Below are 21,690 nucleotides of genomic sequence, written 5' to 3'. Positions count from 1 at the left end.
TTCAACGTGATCACTGCCTCTGCTAAGAATCTTTCTTGTATGGCCATATTGTTAACACCACAGACCAACCTTTTTCTCAACGTGTCGCTAAGTGCAGACCCAAACTTGCATTGTTCAGATGTTTGTTTTAGACGCGCCACAAATGGCGCAATCATCTCCCCTGGGGCGTTGAATAGAATTTGAAATAGTGCATTATTATCGTGAGCTTTGGGTGATAATGACTCTTGATTAGATCTACCAGTTCCTAGAATGTTTTGGGGTCAGGGGAAACTAGGAAAGTCAGATTCCTAATCAGGTTGTAAGTGGAAGTCCCACAGACCGTTAAGAGGGATCGCCCACTACTTTTCCTCTCCCCCCGCCCCCACACCCCGATTTAGTTAGCCTTGAAAAAATAGAGGCGTTTGGGGTATAACACCCATTGCTCGGTGTTAGAGTCGAATGGTTCTAGTTTGCCAAAAAGGGCATTCTGTCACTCACAGGCTGATAAATGAATTTACTTTGAGGGAAAAGTTTTCACGCGAGGTCTGCCTCTCCAGATTCCTGTAACAGCAGGAAGTCACTCTGGTTGTCACCACTGTAATATCCTGACAGACGGGCAACCACCAGGTAGATTAACAAAGGAATGTTTATTGAAATAAGAAACTATATACAGAGAGTGAGATAAAAGCTAACGTGTTCCAAGCCTTCAAACTCCTAACTGACTGGGGGACCCACGCTCCTTCCCCAGAGTATGCGCACTCTGGCCCCATTGGCCATCAGGTCACATGACACTTTGGGAACTCGCCCCTTAAAGGGACAGGCTGTCACAATGCTGTTCAGTGATTTGAAATGAAATGAAATGAAAATCACTTGTCACAAGTAGGCTTCAATCAAGTTACTGTGAAAAGCCCCTAGTCGCCACATTCCGGCGCCTATTCAGGGAGGCTGGTCCATCCTATGCTGCTCCATACTTTACCAGGAACAGGCGTTACTTGTTAGTGACCATCTGGCTATATGTATCACAGCCTGGTATGGCAACTGCTCAGCCCAAGACCGTAAGAAACTACAGAGAGTCGTGAACACAGCCTATGTCCATCCACACAAACCTGCCTCCCATCCATTGATTCTGTCTACACCCCCCTCTGCTTCGGGAAAGTGGGCAGCATAATCAAAGACCCCTCCTACTCGGCTTACTCACTCTTCCAACGTCTTCCATCAGGCAGCAGATACGAAAGTCTGAGAACACGCACAAACAGTTTCAAAAACAGCTTCTTCCCCGCTGTTACCAGACTCCTAACGACCCTCTTATGTGAAGAGATCTGATCTCTTCACACATCTTCTCTACTGAGTGGTACTACACTCCTGTATGCTTCACCCGATGCCTGTGTCTATGTATTTACATTGTGTTTAAGTTTTCTTTATGTTTCTTTTTCATGTATGGAATTATCTGTCTGGACTGTACACAGAACAATACATTTCACTGTACTTCAGTACTTGTGACAGTAAACAAATCCAATCCAATTCAATCTAGTGCTGAGAGAGCTGACTTTTTGTGGAATGAATTGAATGGGCGCGATCCACCGGCCTCTTTGTGCACCCCCTTGAGTGCGATGCGGCCGGTGAATGCCGGGAGAGACTGTCACGGGCATCCCGACAGTCTTCATGCCTCGTGGGATTCACCCAAGTCCCACGAGACATCGGAGTCAGAATCCCACCTCGAAGGGATCAATCGTGGACCAGGCAGAACAGCACACAGGGGGGGGGTCTCCCGGGCCATCGGAGACCCCTGGGTGGTCAGGGTGGCCCCCTGGCCCGCCCCCTGGAACGTAGGCACCTTGACACTGCCAAGGTGCCCGGATGGCACTGCCAAGCTGGCAGGAGCACAGCCTGGGTGACAGTGCAAGCTACCCAAGCGCCAGGGTGGCACTGCCAAGAGTTAGGGGCCGAGGGGGGCCATACCCATGAAAGGAGGGTGGAGGGGGTGTTTGAAGGGAGGGGGTAAGTAGGGGTCCCTGGGAGGTTGGGGGGGGGGGGGCGGAGTGACAGGTGGGGATCCTGGAATGGAGAGGGGTCCTGGAAGGGGGCTTGAGGGGGCTGAAGAGGGGGGCCTCAGGGACTCCATAGTGGGGTATCCTCTCTTGGGGGGTGTGGGGTAGTTCCCATGTGTGTGAGGGGGCTGATATTGCCCATGGGTGGCGGTGGGGGGGACCCACAATCTCACTTAGAGATCGGGGCACCCTTTCAAAATGGCAGCGCAATCTCGAAATTCAGCTTCAGTGCTAAAAACAAATTCTGAGGGCGGGATTCTCTAATCCCGCCGCACCCCGTTGTCTAGTACGGCGCGCCCCCACCGGCAGCGGGATTCTCCGTCTCGGCAGCCGGCCAATGGGGTTTCCCATTGTGGGGTCGGCGGGAAATCCACGGACGTGAGTGAGTGTGCTGCCGACGAAACGGAGGATCGAGCCGACGGCGAATCCAGCCCTCTTAAGTGTGGGTTAAACCAGTGAGAAACTCCCCGGGGCCCCAAAAATGATTAAGTGTCATTGAATAGCTGTGGGGAACTCCCTGAAAAACCTGCCACACATGAACTGAGAAATTCGTCCAGAGAACCGTGCCCTATGTGTGCAAGCCACTGCTGCATACAACTGCTCAATGGTGAGATGCACAGTGCGGGTGAATCAACAAGAGGATGAACACTGTAATTTACAGATCTGCTCCTTCAAGTGATTCTGTACTATAAATAATCTAAGTAAATATGAATAACCAAACAATACGCCCAAGTGTTTCTGATTAATACAAAAGGTACATCCAGATCTTTTCTTCAAAAATTTGCAACAGAATTTTTCTCTAATTATTTTCAATGAGATTTAATTTTCTGGTATACACCTCACGGACTGCAGCAGTTCAAGAAGGCAGCTCCTCACCATCTGCTCCAGGACAATTAGGGATAGGCAATGAATGTAAATCATAGAATCCTTACAGTGCAGAAGGAGGCCATTCGGCCCATCGGGTTTGCGTCGACCCTCCATACGTGCACCCCAATCCGTGTAATCCCTCAGCCCCACCTAACCTTTGCATACTTAGGGGCAATTTAGCCTGGCCAATCCACCTAATCTGCAAATCTTTGGACTAGTCACGAAATCCATATCCCAAGAGCGAAGGATGAAAGATATTAGCAAGTTGACAGAAAGTGAACAGGCAAGACTTGAGTATCTTTAATTATCAGTGCTTTCCACACATTTACTTAGGGAGAAAGGGCAAAGAAACATAAGTTTAACAAATAACACCAAAGGAAAGCAAGCACGTTTTTCATAAACTGCAAATGGCGCAGATTTAATTTAGTACCAAACATCTGCAACAAAATGGCGGCAGCTTTCCATCGCGCTTGCAGCAGCTCATTTATTTACACTGGAACATTTTTAATAAATGTATAAAGGAAGAAGCAGATTATCTTCTTTTTCATTCTGGCGGTGGGAGACAGAATATAGAAGGCGCATATTTTCTGGACGATCAAGGGTTTCCCCAAGTACAAATATATGGGGCGGGATTCTCCATCGACTGATGCTGGAATTGGGAAACGCATTTGGGTGGAGAATCAGTTTTGACGCCAAAATCATGGCGGGCGGCGGTTACACGCTAAATTACAATTCTCCGGTGCCTCGATGGCGGCGTCAAGGCGTTCCAGTGCCCACGTACAGTAAACGCCATTGGCATATCATTAGTAGACCGACCCAGAATTCTCTGGGGCCTCCGCAATTCTCTTGCCTCCACTGGGGCGAATTCCTGACGGCAAGGTTCACTTGTGCTTTTAAAAATCATGAAATTGGCACCGTGGCTGATGAGGGAGAGAGAAGAGGTAGGACACGAGAGGCGAGAGTGTGGGCTGCCAGTGGTGACACTGGTGGTCGGCCGGGGCACGGACACCTCATCCCCCACCCCCCTCAAGCCGAGCATCCCCCGCCTCTAACCCCTTCCGTGATACCTACCTGCCGCACTACAGGGGTATGGGCCCTTGGTTGGAAGTAACAGCGGGTCTGGTCAATGGGATGGAAGATGAGTACCACCTGCTCTGCGATGAGCTCTGGTGCTCTGCATCATTTGACAATGTCCAACTCCTGCCCACCATAGCACTTTCCACCATGCCCCGAGTGATCCCCGCATGCGAGCTGGCCATTCCATCACACGGTCCCACCAAATCCCTGGGGTGGCGGAGGTGAGAATGGTGGAGGAGAGGGTGGGGGTGGGACACCCGAGTGGTGAGCGCTGGCTGAACTGTGGTCCCCGAGATAAGCCCACTCCCAACGCCCACCAATTCCCCCCCCCCCCCCCCCCCCCCCCCCCGGTGCCCCCTCTGCAGCCAGCCCAAATCTGCCCAACCCTCTGATCTGGCAGTCTACAAGGTGTCAGAGCATCCAGAGCTCTGGACAGGGAAGGGGGTGGACGCCTGGCCTTCACCTCACTGATCACCGGAGGGGATTTCTGCTAGGCTAGAAGTTGGCAGCACCATCCAGAGCCTCAGGATGGCTCTCAGACCTGGCTGAGTTCCTGCAACTAAAAAAAATAAAATTCTCAATAAGGGAGCCTGAGGAGAGATGTTACAATAATAATAATCTTTATCTGTGTCACAGGTAGGCTTACATTGACACTAATGAGGTTACTGTGAAAATCCCCTAGTTGCCACACTCCGGCGTTACTGATTTGTTTATTGTTGGGTGTAAATTTGGGAGAAAATATGAAAAAGGAGGAGAATAAAAAAATAGTTTAAAAAAACAATATAAAGAGTCCTGGCAGTAATTGTAAATACATATGTGAAGTTGTGTATAATTCCGATTACAAAACATTAAAAATCCCAATCAGAACACTGCTAAAAAAAAAACTGTATGATACACACTAATGTAAATAATGTGGGGAAATGATAGAACTAGGATGACTGTGACAGATGCGGTGGCAGCTTGTGATGCTTCTGTTGGTGTTGTTATTGATTTGGTTAATATTATTGTTTCTATATTGTTCTGCAAAGTTGATATTAAGTGCAAAAGTTCCAATAAAAATATATTTTTAAAAAAGAAATGGGAAAGTTTGCAGATGACTGCACAATGTTCAGCACCATTCATGACTCCTCAGATAATGAATCAGTCCATGTCTAAATGCAGCAAGACCTTGACAATACCCAGGCTTGGGCTGACAAGTGACAAATTACATTTGCGTCATACAAGTGCCGGGCAATGGCCCTCTCCTACAAGAGAGAATCAAACCATCGCCCCTTGACATTCAATGGCATTATCATCGTTGAATCCCTCACTATAAACATCCTGTGATTTACTATTGATCAGAAACTGAACTGGTCTAGCCACATCAATACTGTGACTACCAGAAAAGGTCAAAGGTTAGCAATCCCACAGTGAGTAACTCACCTCCTGACCCCCCAAAACCTGTCCACCATCTACAGGGCACAGGTTGGGAGTGTGATGGAATACTCTCTACTTGCCTACATAAGTGCAGCTCCAACAACACTCAAGAAGCTCGACGGCCAAAGCAGTTCTGCTTGATTGCTCCTCCTTCCTCCTTGATGAACAGTGGCAGCCATATGTGCCATCTATAAGATGCACTCGCATCTTATAGATATAAGGAACTCGCCAAGTTTCCTTAGGCAGCACCTTCGAAAACCCACGACCACTACCATCTCGAAGGAAATGAGCAGCAGCTACCTGGGAACCCCACCCGCCTGGAGGTTCCCCGCCTAGTCACTCACCACCCCGACTTGGAACTATATCACCGTTCCTCCACTGTCACTGGGTCAAAATCCTGGAACTTCCTCCCTAACTGCGCTGTTGGTGTACCTACACCTCAAGGACTGCAGCGGCTCAAGTCGGCAGCTCGCCAACACTTTCTGAAGGGCAACTAGGAATGGGCATTAAATGCTGGTCTAACCAGCAATGCCCATATGCTGCAAATTATTTTTTAAAAAGCTGTGCCACAGGAAAGGGAGCGACAAAATGTTGTAATGGTTCTGGAGCTGACAATCAACAGTGCTTGTGCTTGGATGTAATGATCTCTCCCCAAGCAGTGTTCAGCAGCTTTATTTAGATTCAATAGTTTCGGATTTTGCAAATTCGCAGCCGCTCAGCTAATAATGGTGCATTACTGAAATGCGGTGAGAAGCCATTCACTGACCAATTCATCATTACAAGTGAAGGGACCTACCTGAAGGGAAAGTCCTGGTAAGAATAACTCGAGGGGAAGGCAGTCAATATTTTGTTAAAGCAAACAGATTGTTTCATGAACAGAGAAGCCGTGATTGTTTACCAAATTCAGTTCCAAATTTTTCATCATTTTAATATGATAAATGTAATAACAACATATAATTTCTAGTTATATTCTAAGACTGTATGTAAATGATTTGTAAAGGAATTAAAACTCGCTGAATCATTCCACCACCACTGAAAATTGATCACATTGGCATATAAAGCTGTGGGAAAATATAATCATAACTTTATATTCGCCTTTTACTGAGGTGGTCAATTCGCAAAATTGTTAATAACAAGAACATAGGGAAGATGGCAGCACAGCGGTAATGTCACTGGGCTGGTAATCCACAGGCCTGGGCTAATGTTCTGCAGCATGGGTTCAAATCCCATCATGCTAGGTGGTGGAATTTGAATTCAGTTAATAATCTGGAATTGAGAAGCTAGACTCAGTAATGGTGACCATGAAATCATTGTTGATTGGTGTAAAAAACCTATCTGGATCCCTAATACCCTTTAAGGAAGGAAATCTGCCACCCTTACCTGGTCTGGCCTACATGTAACTCCAGAGCCACAGCAATCTGACTCTTAACTGCTCTTTGAAATGGTGCAGCAAGCCACTCAGTTCAAAGGCAATGAGGATGGGCACCAAATGCTGGCCATGAAGGAATAAATTAAACAGAAAAATAAATTTTGTCACACGTTTTCTCTCTGGATCTCTATTTTATCCCCCTCACAGCTTTTTTATGATTGTCTTCTTCTATTACATCTATCCTCCCTTTCTCACACACAAACATTTTTTCTTTGTATCTGTGATAATCTTTACGAGGACCACAAGGGGATCACTTATCGATCTCTCCATGGGGCTCATAGAGTACGTGTTCCCATGGTAGCGGGCGGAGACCCGCCCAGCTGGGACTCATTAGTGAACTCGTTAAATGCTGCTCGCAGACTGGGACCGGGGTTCCAATAGTCCCTGGCTGGGACATCAGTCTTGTACGCCCCAACAGCAGCTTTATCTTTTGAGTTAAAATAAACCTGTTTAAGGGCAGCACAGTGGTTAGCACTGCTGCCTCACGATGCCGAGGACCCAGGTTCGATTCTGGCCCCAGGTCACTGTCCGTGTGGAGTTGGCACATTCTCATCGAGTCTGCGTGGGTTTCACCCTCACAACCCAAAGATGTGTAGGGTAGGTGGATTGGCCATGCTAAATTGCCCCTTAATTGAAAAAATAAAATAAATAAAATAAACCTGTTTAGCCTTGTTCTTTGTGTCTCCTGGATTATTACAATATCGAACTACATTTTTGTAATGTAATAAACTTCCCAAGCTGCTTCGTAGGAGCATTATAAAATAAAATTTGACATTGAATCACATTCTGGTTTTTGAGCAGATGGTTTAAGTGGTAAGTTTTAAGGGGTATGTCTAAAAAGAGGAATAGAGAGGAGGAGGGGTGTGGAAGGGAAATTTCACAGTTTTGGGCCTTGGCAGCTCAAGGCATGATCAATATTGGAGGAGCAACGAAAATTGAGGGCGGGGTCAGAGCTGGGTTGGGTGCAAAAATCTCAGAGCGCATTATGGCTGGAGGAGGTTCCAGAAATCTGGAAGAGTGAGGTCCATGGAGGGAATTGAAGACAAGGATGAGATTTCAAAATCAAAGAATTGCTAAAGCAGGAACCAAAGTAGGTCAGCATGCACAGGGGTGATTGCTGAGCAGGGTTCAATGAGAGTAAAGACAGAGGCAACAGAGTTTTGAATGAGCTCAAGTTTATGAAGGATAGAATGTGGGAGTCTAGCCAAGCATGTATGAGAACCGTCAAGTCTGAAGGCAACAACGGCATGATGGGTTCTCACGAGCAAAATGAGCTGAGGCAAGGGTGGGGGCAGGCAATGCAATCACAATAAATGCAGTTCAAATACAGCCAGGAAGGACATAAAGATATAGCACAAAATTATTAATATTGATCTTGTCTCTACCCTCGATTCTCACTGGATTGAAGAATTCCATGAAGTCAGAATGTCCTTCATACAGTAGAACAATTAAACTGAAACTATGCTCAGTAGAAAACGTCAGGTCACACCAACAGCAGGTTTCACAAAATAAGCAACCAGTGTTAAGTTGTGAACAATTGCTCAACCCACGCATCCTGCAAAATGTTTCTGCGGAAACATTTGGGTGATGAAGGAAATTTTAACTAAAAATATCTGATGAAACATCAGTGGGTTCTTACTGTAGCATTCTGCATTCCTTTGACTGTATGAAAATGTACTTGTTAATATTTTCTTCACATTGGAGAAATTTCCCTAATGGCATCAACAAAGTTTGTAAATTGTTTGTTTCCTTCATCTTTGTGTTTGAGTTTTTTTTATTTTTTGAAATTTCTTACAGTGATTCACTGACAACAGGCTTGTTAAGTACTCCCGGGTGGACGACATAAAAGTAGATATTTCTATTATCATTAATATTGAATGTTTTGGTCTGATAAATATTACTATAATGGAATAATGCATTCACCTAATTGGAATACACATAATTATATACCGTAGATGTCAGTATATAAATCAACATTTGAAACATTCTACCAAAAACAGTTGTTGATTTATATGTCAGGGATGAAAGTGAAAGGGGGACATGGGTGTGGGTGGTTGCCATTTAGAAATGCCATCTCTTAACACAAAGCGTAGGCGTTTCTTAAACTCTCATGCACCTTTGTAACACAACTGTATCACTTGCTGAATCCCTTATGCCCAGTTATACGGTACTAGGCAGTAAAACATGCATTTCATAGAATCCCTAAAGTGCAGAAGGCCATTCGGCCCAGTGCATCTGCACTGACCCTCAGAAAGAGGAGTCTATCTAGGCCCACGTCCCTGCCCTATCCCCCATAAACCTACGCATTGATCATGACCAATCTACCTTACCTGCACATCTTTGGACTGTGGGAGGAAACCGGAACCCCCGGAGGAAACCCACGCAGACACGGGGAGAATGTGCAAACTCCACACAGTCACCCAAGGCCGAATCAAAGCCAGGGATCCCTGATGCTGTGAGGCAGCACTGCTAACCACCATGCCACCCACATACATAGCAGGCTGCCAGCACTGTGTGAGCCTAAATTTCTCACGTTGGGTTTGAACTTACAACCTTTTTGGTTCAGAGGTAAGACTGCAGCTGAGCCACAGCTGACAGCTAAGATTGGCTACATATTCTGTATAACATGGTAGTTAGGACCCAGGAAATCATAACCGATAAGAGTGATGGATGAAATGATATCACACTAGAAAGAGACCACAATATCTTGGAAAATCGCCAGTCAGCTAATAATTTGACCCTAAGCTTAACCTCTACAACATTCAATACTGCAGCCTTGCCTAAAACTGAGTCCAGAAACTTTAAGTGAGGAGCAGGTGCAAAGAAAATATTTATGAACAATGGTTAAAATCTCCAACAACAATTAAAACCTGAAGGCCTGGGACACCGCTCTTATTGTTGTTGACTTTCTGAGCCAGAGAGAGGTGGATTTGCAGTAATTAACAATTATCATGTCGCTCGTAGGGTACATAAACATGATGTTACAAGACTTAGCTTGCTGTAGTGAGTTTAGTTTGTATTTACTGCGCATTTACTGCACAAATACAACAGTTTCACATCACTCATTGTATTTCAATGGTGAGGCAGATAGCAAGATGCTATTTCCACAAAGAAGGCAGCAAAGTTTGAATACCCACATGCACCAGCTCCTCATGTGAAGCATTTGTACAATTTGCGCCTAAATAACATGAAGCATCATTGCCTTCACTGTAATTTTGACTGTAAAGTCTAATCCAATAATATCCAGGTAATCTGGAACATTTTGCATATTTTTTCACAACACTATTAGTAAAATATGATTCTTGTGATCAATATTAAACTATTTAGACTTAGGTGACAGGAAAAGGCATCTCTGGAATCACTAAACAGTCTCCCTTTTACACAAAACACAAATGGCCCAGATTGGGGCTGCACAGTGGTTAGCAATGCTGCCTCACAGCGGCAGGGATCCGGGTTCAATTTCGGCCTCGGGTGACTGTGTGGAGTTCTCCTCGTGTGTGCGTGGGTTTCCTCCAGGTGCTCTGGTTTCCTCCCACAGTTGAAAGATTAGCAAATTAGGTGGATTGGCCACGCTAAATTGTCCTTCGTGTCCAAAACAGTTAGGTGGGGTTACTGGGTTATGGGGATAGGGTGGAGGCGTGGGTTTAAGCAGGGTGCTCTTTCCAAGGGCCACTGCAGACTCGAAGGGCCGAATGGCCTCCTTCTGCACTGTAAATTCTATGATTCTATGATTTTGCGGTGGCAATGTTGGGAAAGTTATCAGCATTCACTTCTCCATTGAAGCTGACAGCAACTTCAGGAGTCTGCACATGCGCAGGGTAACTCAGTCATCCTGAGGTTACTGCTGTTGATATTACACTCCTCCAAAGAGCATGTTCTTGAGGTCTGTCCAGAGTGCAATCCCTAAGCAATCAATGACTTGAAGGGAACTTCCCCTTTTATACTGATGATCTCGCTGTAAAGATTCTTGAAACAATTTACCTTGCTGATGAGGTGTAACTGGGCTTTTAACAGCAATCCAACCTCATGCTCATTGTTAAACAGCTTTATCAGCCCTGAAAGGCTAATTTTATAAACTTCAGCATCATTCTAAAAACTCCATTTTCTTTAAGTAGTCAATTTATTAAAAGCTTGTTTATGATACTTTATATTTTGTCATATTTCAATCATAATTGTTTTCCTTGGGGCTGGTTTAGCACACTGAGCTAAATCACTGGCTTTTAAAACAGACCAAAGCAGGCCAGCAGCATGGTTCAATACCCGTACCAGCCTCCCCGAACAGGCGCCGGAATGTGGCGACTAGGGGCTTTTCACAGTAACTTCATTTGAAGCCTACTTGTGACAATAAGCGATTTTCATTTCATTTTCCATCTGAAAATTCCAAAATAAAAATTCAAATGAAATAAGCAAACTACTTGGGATGTTGGAATCTGAAACAAAACAGAGAATGCTGGAAAAACTCAGCAGGTCTGGTAGCATCTGTGGGAGAGAAAACAGAGCTAATGCGTGAGATGTTCCGGTCGCCGCTCCACAGCCGGTAGATCTCTCTTCCAGGCTTTACCCGGCTCATAACGCTTCGCGAGATCTAACACGACCTCTTGAGACGTCGCGATGTGACGTCTATGGTTACAGCTCATTTGACTCTAATATGCATTCCTGAGATCTACCCAAGGCGTGGGATCTAAACTCCCTCGACATAGAGACCTCTAGCAAGCACCGTTCAGTGCTGGTCTCCACAAACATGGACCAGATAGAATGGAACGGCACTTGTGGGGGTCTCCCAGGGGATCGGAGGTCCCAAGTGTTTGCCCTCCGGGCACCCTGGCACTGCTAGTGCCACCTGTGCACCTTGACACTGCCAGCCTGGCACTGCCAAGCTGGCATTTATTTCACTACAGAAATCGGGACCAGGTTTGGTCAGTGAGTTGGGGCCGGGAGGGGTTTGTGGGTAGTATGGGGGGGTGGGTCAAGAGAACGGGACGCCATTTAAAAATTGCATCCTGATCACTCCCTGCATTAGGGGCTGGTTTAGCTCACCAAGCTAAATCGCTGGCTTTTAAAGCAGACCAAGCAGGCCAGCAGCACGGTTCGATTCCCGTACCAGCCTCCCCGGACAGGCGCCGGAATGTGGCGACTAGGGGCTTTTCACAGTAACTTCATTGAAGCCTACTCGTGACAATAAGCGATTTTCATTTTCATTTCATTTCATTTCATTGACAAGCAGAGCTACTCAATGCAGAAAACTGGACTAATGTGGCCTCGCCTGCACGTTCCCAGCAGAGGCTCCCAACCTACTTGAATGGCCATTCGATAGCAACCAGAGCTATTGCTTCACTGCTTAGCCCCAAAACCCAGCCCTGCACTCTCCCTGTAGTCTGTCTCTTTCTCTCCCTGTCTTTGACACCCCAAACTTAAGAAACCTGACAATGTTGTGCCTGGTTTCTTCCCTATGCTGCTTATTAATAATCATTCTATCTCAGTCATTTTCAAATTCAGGGTCGTGATTCGCAGGTGGGTCACGGGCGGATGTCGGGAGGGTCACGGAGCGATGGGTCGTGGTATTCGCGACCGCGGGAAGAAGTACCCAATGGCCAAGATCGGCTTTTAAAAATGCCGGCCGCCCCACGCATGCATGTCTCCCTCAACTGGATGTAGCAGTGCGCAGGCCTGAAGCCCGCCAGGGCAGAATGCCTCTTCAGTACGTTAGGGCACTGTTCCAGCAGCAGATTTTTAAAAAGACCGATTTGTCTTTCTGCCAGAGAGCAAGTCACGCTCCCGGTACACTGACGTCACGTACTCTGGGTGCGAAATTACTGAGGAGCGCTTCCTCCGGTTTGTATCTGCCAGCACGCAAACAACTGTACTGCATGAAGAACTGAAGATCAATCTTTTTGGATGAAGGAAGAGAGGACCAGAGACACAAAAAGGTCAGAATCTCACAGCTGAAACTGCCAGAGGTTCGCAGGAGAGTCCACGGCAGGATAAAACATTGGTGGTGTGAGCTCCAGGACCTCTGATGAACATCCCATATAGAAATGTAACATTGAAAGACAAAGTAAGTGAGATCGTGAGGACCAAGCAGGCTCACCTGTCACATTAAAGGTAAGTAAGTGGGTCGCGAGGTTCGGGCAGCGTGGGTCGCGAAGGTCGGCCAGTTGGTAAAAATGGATTCCGGGATAGAAAGTTTGAAAAACACTGCTCTATCTGATTGCTTGAGGAAATATACACAGCTGCTTGCCTGGCCTACAAAGGTTCCATAACCCTTGCAGAAAGCCATGTGGTTTGTCAATGGTTGGCTCTGAGGAACTTGGAGTGCATAGAAAGTCTGTAGATGAGTGCAAATGTAAACCCGTTATTACTGACCACAGAATCCGGCCCTTCACATTCCCTTCTGTGGTCTGTACTTCTCTCTCCCTCTCTCACACACACACTGGAGCTATTGCGCCACCTTCAGGTTTTAAGCAGGGAACAATAGCGATAAATCTCTCACGGGTGTACGCAATTTAGGGGTGAGTATATGTTTCTTAGTGCCACATCATCATTTTTGTTCTAAAGAGAGCTTTCCACCATAGAGCATGTCCGACCCAATGCCCAAAACAGCAGCGTGTGTGTGTGTGTTTTCTTTTAGCGTTTAAACCGTGCACACTTCGGAATGTTAAACAAAAGAATAAACTGCTCCATCTCAAAGCCACACTTTTCTTTGTCTCAGTATATCGTTCAACCGGTAAAAGCTGCTTTTGAATGCAAGACGAAGGAATCTTCGCAACGAAACATGTTTTTTTTTTAAAAATCACAGATCGATGCCATGTGTCTCCCCAGGCCGGGCCTGAGGAAAAATAATCAGATTGCTGACTGAGAAGTGGTGTCAGGGTTAACAGCAGCTCCCACACCACACTCTCCCCATGTAGGCTGGACTTCTGCACTGTCCATCTCGACACAAAACGGCCCCGGTCTAATTTCTCGCGGGGGGGGGGGGGGGGAGGTAAAACAACACAATTGTTTAAAACCACCCTGATTGATTCCCGCGATATTTTCTTCCAGAAGCTGGTTTGTTTACCAGCAAATTCCCAGAGGAATTACAGTGGTGTGTGTGCTGTGTGTGTGTCTTGGGGCCGGGGGTCTTGAGGGAATCTGTCATCTCTCAAAGGATCCAGATCCGCACAGGTCTTCTTATCAGAGACAGAGACCAATAACTAGTTGGGTTTGGGGCTGGGGGGGGGGGGGGGGGGGGTAGCTTAAAAAAACATTCCAGATCTCACAATGGTAACATTGCAATGTCATCTTTATTTTAAGCAGATACCAATTTGCAATGCCAATTGAAAGAATTCCCCCTTTGCACATATCTGTCTTTAAAGTCAAACTGTCCACAGGATGGGGAAGCGAGTGACACATTTCTTGGCAACTTTCACTGTCACCAGGAAATCCTCCCCCTCAACGCAGGTTGGACTTTCCGCCTCCACCCACTACCCCAACCCACCCATAACTTTTCCCGATGATTTACCCCACTTCTCTCGCCCCCCCTCCCTCCTGTATCCCGGCAGGGAGTGCATATATACCGATCCACCGTGTTGTGCGGGGAGACTTGGCCTGGGCAGGTTGGGGCCCCTCTGACTTACCGGCTCCACAGCGAATCCCTGGAGGAGAAGGTTGACAATCTGGAGGTTGACGACCTCATGGTTCACTTCACGCCGAACGCGACCTGGGCGAATGAACAACAACAGCAAGTGAAACCCGGCTGGCCTCTCAACATCGAAATGGGGAGCTCAATTGCAGCTTGCTCTTGGCTTTGAGCAGGGTTACTCACACACACACACTTGAGGAGGGAGGGGAGAGAATAGGCAAACGGCAGAGCAAAACGAAACTTTCTGATGAAACTAAAAGTTCTCAGAATTGTAGAATGGCTACAAAAGCGAAGAGAATAATGGATGTTTTGTTTTTTTTAAAGTGCACGGATTGCTATTTGGTCAATTGTGGACGAATTTTCATTCGAAAGTTCCAGATTTCCTCAGTTTTGTTTTTCAAATAAAGTTTAAAATACCTACTTGCAGACGGGATGTCGATGTGGGTTTCATTGCCCGTCCTGTCCAAACGTGTAAAAGATTTTCAGGCTTGCTTTGTAGGGAAAGGGCTTTGCAGCGCTTATTCCGAGGGCACTTTTCCAGAGACTTTACCAATGATTATTTTAGAAATCAACAGCAACTCCCTCGGGGACATGTCCCAGTCAAAACAGCCTGGAAGTGCTGCTAGTTTCTAGTCTAAACCACGCCTACGGTGTTCGGTAACTTACCTCAACCGCAACTGCTTCTCTTCCCGGCCGAAGTCTGGAGGTGAAACCGGTGCTGCCATTATCCCATCTTCGCCTCCCTCTCTCCTTCCCTCCCTCTCTCCGCTCCCTTGGCCACAACCGGACGGTTAAGAGAATCTTGTTGACTCGGCGCCAGCAATGGAGAGAAGGGAACTGTGATTTGTGTCCATATCCGTTCCTTGTGCTCTGTGGAAAGCTGGGAAGCTGAAACGGAAGGAAAATCCACCATGTGAGCGGCACGGAATACAATGGGCTGCCAACAGCGACTCCAGGAAATCCAACCAATCCCGCGGAAATCTGGAAAAACAAACCACTCCAGCACATCTTTCAGATTAAATATCTCGCACTGAATGCATCCATTGCCCCCATCAAGTTGTGTTTATTATTGTACACTGCCAATGTTTGTATTGAGTAAATGTAAACTTGGTTATCTGTTATTTTTCAACACAGTTGTACGATAAGGAGTGATGGGGGAAACCCTATTGGGTGGGCAAGTGTGGCCCTAGTTAATTTCGCTCTCACAGGGTCAGGGGACATGGGAACAATGGGCGGCTATTTAGCCCACCGGGCCCGTTCTGTCGTTCAGTGAAAACATGGCAAACCTCTGTGAAATAATGCCACATACCCAGCTCTGCTCCACATCGCTTACTAACCTTGATTAAGAAATTATAAATCTCAGATTTAAGGCGAATAACTGATCTAGCATTGGGGCTGGTTTAGCACGCTGGGCTAAATCACTGGCTTTGAAGGCAGGCCAGCAGCATGGTTCAATTCCCATACCAGCCTCCCCGAACAGGCGCCGGAATGTGGCAACTAGGGGCTTTTCACAGTAACTTCATTGAAGCCTACTTCTGACAATAAGCGATTTTCATTTTTTAATTTCATTGCTTGCCATTTGTGGAAGAGAGTGCCAAACATTTACTGCCCTTTGTGTACAATTCTGGTCGCCACACTACCAGAAGGATGTGGATGCTTCGGAGAGGCCGCAGAAGTAGTTTACTAGGATGTTGCCGGGTATGGAGGGCATTAGCTATGAGGAAAGGTTAGATAAACTCAGTCTCTTCTCACTGGAACGATGGTGATTGAGAGGCGACCTGATAGAGGTCTACAAGATTATGAGTGGCATGGACAGAGTGGATAGTCAGATACTCTTTCCTAGGATAGGAGAGTCAAGTACTAGGGGACATAGGTTTAAAGTGCATGGGGAAAAGTTTAGAACAGATGTGCAAAATAAGTTTTTTTACATAGAGGGTGGTAAATATATGGAATGCGCTGACTGGGGAGGTGGTGGGAGCAGGTACGATAGCGGCATTTAAGGGGCACCTGGATGAATATATGAATAGTGTGGGAATGGAAGGAAAGGATTCCGTAAGTGCAGACAGTTTTAGTTTAGGCAGGTACCATGGTTGGCACAGGCTTGGAGGGCCGAAGGGCCTGTTCCTGTGCTTAATTGTTCTTTGTTCTTTGAACATAAGAAATAGGAGCAGGTGTAGGCCATTCAGCCCATCGAGCTGGCTCCGCCAGTCATAGAGATGATGGCTAATCTTCTACTTCAGCACCGTTTTCTTGCACTATCCCAATATGTAGAAGGCGTTTCCTTATTTCACTCCTTAAAGGTCTGACTCTAATTTGTAGACTATGCCCCCTTGCCCCAGACTCCTCAAACAGTGCAATTGGTTTCTCACAATTTACCCTATCTGTCCCCCTTAACATCTTGAAAACTTTGATCAAATCATCCCCTAACCGTTCTAAATTCCAGAGAATACAGCTGCGGTTTGTGCAATCTCACCTTGTAATTTTACCCCGAGAGTCCAGGTATCATTCTTATCAAACAAAGACAAAATACTGAAGACGCTGGAAAACTGAAATAAAAATGGACAATGCTGGAAGTTGTCCGCTGGTCAGGCAGCAGCTGTGGAGAGAAACAGAGTTAGCATTTCAGGTCGATAATGATACTTCACCACGCTTGTAAATTTATGCTACTTCTAGGGTGGGAGGATGGGATCGTTGTTATTATGGGGTTTGACATATTTGTTGTTGATTATTGTTTGTTGTTGGTGGGTGTAAATTCGGGAGAAAATGTGAAAAAGGAGAATAAAAATATTTTTTTTAAAAGATGTGCTGCAGAGAAATGCTCATGGTACTCCAGGTGTGGCTTCACCGAGGCTAGATGTTGCTGAAGGATAACTACTACCTCCTTTTATTCTATTTATCTAGATATAAAGCACAGCACTCCCTTTAAAAAATTATTTTGATGCCTCTTTATGACATTTTAATGATCTATATACCTGGACCCCAAGTCTCCTTGGAAACCCACTGCTAACTATTCACAAACTTGCAAACTAGGAGCAGGAGTAGGCCATTTGGCCCCTCGCGTCTGCTTCACCATTCAAAAAGATCATGGCTGATCTAATTACCGCCAAACCCTGATAACTTTTGAACTCCTTTGTTAGCCAAGAATCTACCTCTGCCTTAAAAACATTCAATGATCGCACAAATTGATAGTGGGTGGAGACTGGAACTGGTGCAGGAGCCGAGATTAGACAGGTCACAGCCGTGCTTGTCCCGTCAGGGGAGGCAAAGGCGTTGGCTGGACTAATGGTGGAAATGGGAGGGGTGGACCCTTGGATGTTTCTGCACCCAGAGGAGCGGGTGTATTCATTTTTATCTTTGGTCCATAAGGTTTATTCGTGGATTGACTTTTTTGTGGTGGGGAAGGCGCTGTTGGCTGGGGTCAAGGGGTCAGATTATTCGGCAATTGCGATATCAGATCATGCGCCGCATTGGGTGGATATGGTGTTGGAGAAGGGGGCAGTGCAGAGGATGCGGTGGAGATTATATGTGGGGCTGTTGGGGGACCGAGGGTTCTGTGATAAGATTGGGAAAGTAATTGAGAAATATGTGGGGTTTAATTGTAAGGGGGAGGTTTCGCAGGCGGTGGTTTCGGAAGCTCTAAATGCGGCGGTGACAGAGGAGGTGATCTTGTTTAAGGCAAAGGTGGATAAGGAGGAGAGGGTGGAGCGTCAAAGGGTAATAGATGAGATGTTCTCTTCTGGGAGAAGAGAAGGCACCGCTAGAGGGGATTAAGACAAAGTGGGAGGAAGAGTTGGGTGAGGGCATGGAGGAGGGGTGTGAGGTGCTCCAGAGGGTGAATGCTTCAACTTCATATGTGAAGTTGGGGCTGTTACAGCTGAAGGTGGTGTATAGGGTGCACCTTACAAAGGAGAGGATGAGCCGACTTTGAGGGGGTAGAGGATGTTTGTGATCGTTGTGGGGGCTCCCCTGCAAACAACGTTCATATGTTCTGGTCCTGCCCAAAGCTAGAGGGAGGTCTTCAGGGTAATTTCGAAGGTGGTACAGATGAAGCTTGAACCGGGTCCTCTGGAAGCCATATTCGGGGTGTCGGATCAGCCGGAGTTGGAAGCGGGTGCGGAGCCTGATGTCTTAGCCTTCCCCTCGCTGATCGCCCGAAGGCGGATCCTGTTGGGGTGGAGGTCAGTTTCTTGAATTGAGGGGAAGTATGGAAGGGTTCTATAATTCATGGGCTTTGTTTATTATGCACTTTCAGGAGCTAGATGACATTGAACACTAAGGGGAGTTGTTGGGGAGGGGAGGGATTTGGATTGTGTATGTTGTCGGTGACTCTGCTGGGGTGATTGTGGATTCCTGATTCCCTTGTTTATATTTAAAATGTTGAGTGTTGTTTGGGGATTGGTGGGAGGAAGGAATTGTTGGCCAGGGGATTGACATGTGTATCTTTTACTGTTAACGGTTTATTAGTGGGTGTGAATTTGGATGAAAATGTGAATTTTTTAAATAAAAATATTCAATGACCTTGACTCCACTGCTTTCTGGGAAAGAGAGTTCCAAAGACTCACGATCTTCTGAGACAACATAATTCTCCTCCTCATTGTCTTAAATGAAAGTTTCCTTATTTTTAAACTTTGTCCCCAAATTTTGGTTTAACCAACAAGGGGAACTGTCCACGCAACATCCACCATGTCAATTCACTCTGGATCTTATATTTTGCAATAAGATCGCGCGTCATTCTTTTAAACTCCAATGGGCAGGCCACGTCCATCCTGATAAGATAATCCCCCCCCCATCCCCCCCCTCACCGTCCCAGGTATCAGTTGAGTGAGCCTTCTCTGAACTGCTTCTAATGCATTTCCCTCCTTTCTTGGATAAGGAGACCAAAACTGTGCACAGTGCTCCAAACATGGTCTCTCACCACCTCCTTAACTCGTATATTCCATTCATCTTACAATAAACAACAACATTCCATTTGCCTTCCTCATGTTACGACCGGCCCCAGATGAGGTTCCCCAAAATTTGTTGACCCAGTCAAGACCCCTTAATTTGTCACCATCCAGCGAGGACACCCCCAAATTGTTGCAAACCTGGGTGAGGGAGGATGTCTCGTTTCATGTCTTTCTTCAACCCACTCTCTGCTGGCAACAAGGTTGCCGTTGCCCTGGATGTCTTTTCCACACCCTATAGGTATGTTTAAAAAGGAGCCAATTTAAGGAGCCAATTGCTGAGTTAAGGTATATTAACTACTAAAAAGGTGGGGAGAAATGGTAAAACACATTCATCTGCATTAATATGGATTAGAAGTAAGAGTTTAATCCAATAGTAAGTAAATATAAATAACATGTTATATGGAATAGTTCTTGACTTGTGAGGAATAGATGATGAAGTGTGCAGCCTTTACGAATTGTTTTGAATATCGTTGACTTCAGCAGGCGAGTAGTTGATTCTTTGCTTTACGTGTTCTTTGGTTTGGTTCGAGATATTTCATTTCTTTTTACCAGCTGCGATCCGTTTTGCTCTCTGGTTGACTTCCACAGTCAGAGGGAGAGGTTTCAGATAGACCTGCAGAAAATGTCTATTTCGTTTTTGCAGGTGCACTGCTTCCAGTACTGTATCACACCTTCAGTATGAAGAACACACAGATAGACCGACAGAGCAAGCAGGCAGGGCTGGGCAGCTCTCTCAGCTACCTTCTAACCCCATCTTTGTATATTCCAACTGGAAACCCAAAATACACTAGTCCATCGAGGCAATTACACCCAGGGTCTTTGAGATGCGATAGTCAATGTGCTCCTTTGTCTCAATCAGAGATGGTAACCAGTCTTTGGATGCTGTTCGAAGTACCTTGTCTGGAAACAGCAAGTGGCTCCACTTTCCCTTAGAGAAACACTCTGCAGCCATTACTGTCATTGGCTAATTGTGCATTTTCAGCCAGTTTTGGAGTTTGTGTCCGTCTGATAATATAAAACTCAGATCTTTTTTAAAGTCCAATATTTCTGTGTATATATTCCATGTTTCTTTTCTCCGTCCTTAACCACTTGCTGTACCGGCATACTAAAGTTTTGTGTTTCATGTACCAGGAGATCCAAATCCCTCTGTATCTCAGAGTTCTGAAATCTCTCTCATTTAAAATAACATTCTGCTTTTCTATTCTTCCTGCCAAAGTGGACAAGTTCACACTTTCCCACATTATACTCTGTCTCACAAATTTTGCCCAATCCGTCTTTTCCAGTGTGAAGTCCATGGGGCATTATAAGTGCCCTAATTACCCAGGTTCGAATCCCAGCCTTGGGTCTCTATCCGTGTGGAGTTTGCACGTTCTCCCCATGTCTGCGTGGGTTTCACCCCCACAACCCAAAAATTGTGCAGGTTAGGTGGATTGGCCACGCTAAATTGTCCCTTAATTGGAAAATAATTGGGTGCTCTAAATTTATTTTTAAAAAACAAAATAATTGCCCTAATTAGCGTTAGATACTGGTGACGGCCTCGCTGGGTCGGCCGTCGTGAAACACCCAGTGATTCCCGTTCGCTACCACACTTAGAAACTTTTCCATTAGATTATTCCACTGTGTTAGTGATAAAGCTTGTTTTAAAATACCATGGCCGGGATTCTCCAAAATCCCGGCTAAGTGTCGACGCTGGAGTGTTTCATGCCAGCGTCAACGGACCTCTTGGCCCAGCGATTCAGTGGCCCACAGGCGCCAGCATGGCGCCGGAGGGCTCCGTGATGCTCCGGGGCCGATATGTAGCCCTGCACTGCCGGCGCAGGTCCGCACACACGCATGGTAGTCGCTTCCGTGCCGGTGCATGCGCGTGGGGGCCGTTTCCACACCGGCGCATGTGCGTGGTGGCCGTTTCCGCGTCAGCGCCACGCAACATGGCGTAGCGACACAGTGGACCTGAGCGGCAGAAGGTCAGCCAGACCAGATCGCGCGCCCGCCGATCGGGAGCCCCCGATCGCAAGCCTGGCCGTCGTGGAGGCCCCCCCCCCCCCCTCCCGGAGTCTGATCCCCCTGTCCCCCCCACCAGGACGGCCACCACAGCAGCCGGTCTGAGCTCCTGCCGGGTGGTACTATATGTGAACCACACCGGCGGGAACTCGGCCAGTCGACTGTGGAGAATCGCCGCGGGGGCCTCTTTCAATGGCCCCCATCCGGCACCACGTCGACCTCGTGTGCGCGACTTGCACCGATTCTCCGGTCACCGGAGAATCGCGTCCCAGCGTCGGAGTGCGTGCCGGGAATTTTCGGCGTCAA

The 21,690-nt window shown here is 46.6% G+C and overlaps 1 protein-coding gene across 6 annotated transcripts in view; it reads right to left on the bottom strand.

Moving 5' to 3' along the window:
• LOC119972781 (arf-GAP with SH3 domain, ANK repeat and PH domain-containing protein 1-like) overlaps positions 1-15,330 on the bottom strand; it is a 363,380-nt gene extending 348,050 nt beyond the window's left edge. For 3 of the 6 annotated variants that reach the window (XM_038810143.1, XM_038810146.1, XM_038810145.1), the window contains exons 1-2: positions 15,104-15,329; positions 14,433-14,515 (exon numbers count right to left, since the gene is read on the bottom strand). In XM_038810143.1, coding sequence (XP_038666071.1) covers positions 14,433-14,491 — 59 coding nt within the window. In that variant the 5' untranslated portion in view covers positions 14,492-14,515; positions 15,104-15,329. Of the gene's footprint in view, positions 1-14,432; positions 14,516-14,858; positions 15,024-15,103 lie in introns of those variants that run through there. The other 3 variants (XM_038810147.1, XM_038810150.1, XM_038810144.1) reach the window with 2 other exon arrangements.
• Between the last annotated feature and the right edge of the window lie 6,360 nt (positions 15,331-21,690).

The sequence above is a fragment of the Scyliorhinus canicula genome, chromosome 10 (genome assembly GCF_902713615.1).
Source record: "Scyliorhinus canicula chromosome 10, sScyCan1.1, whole genome shotgun sequence".
NCBI lineage: Eukaryota > Metazoa > Chordata > Chondrichthyes > Carcharhiniformes > Scyliorhinidae > Scyliorhinus > Scyliorhinus canicula.
The sequence above is the reverse complement of the archived record's forward strand: the minus strand, read 5'-3'. Positions and strand labels throughout refer to the sequence as shown.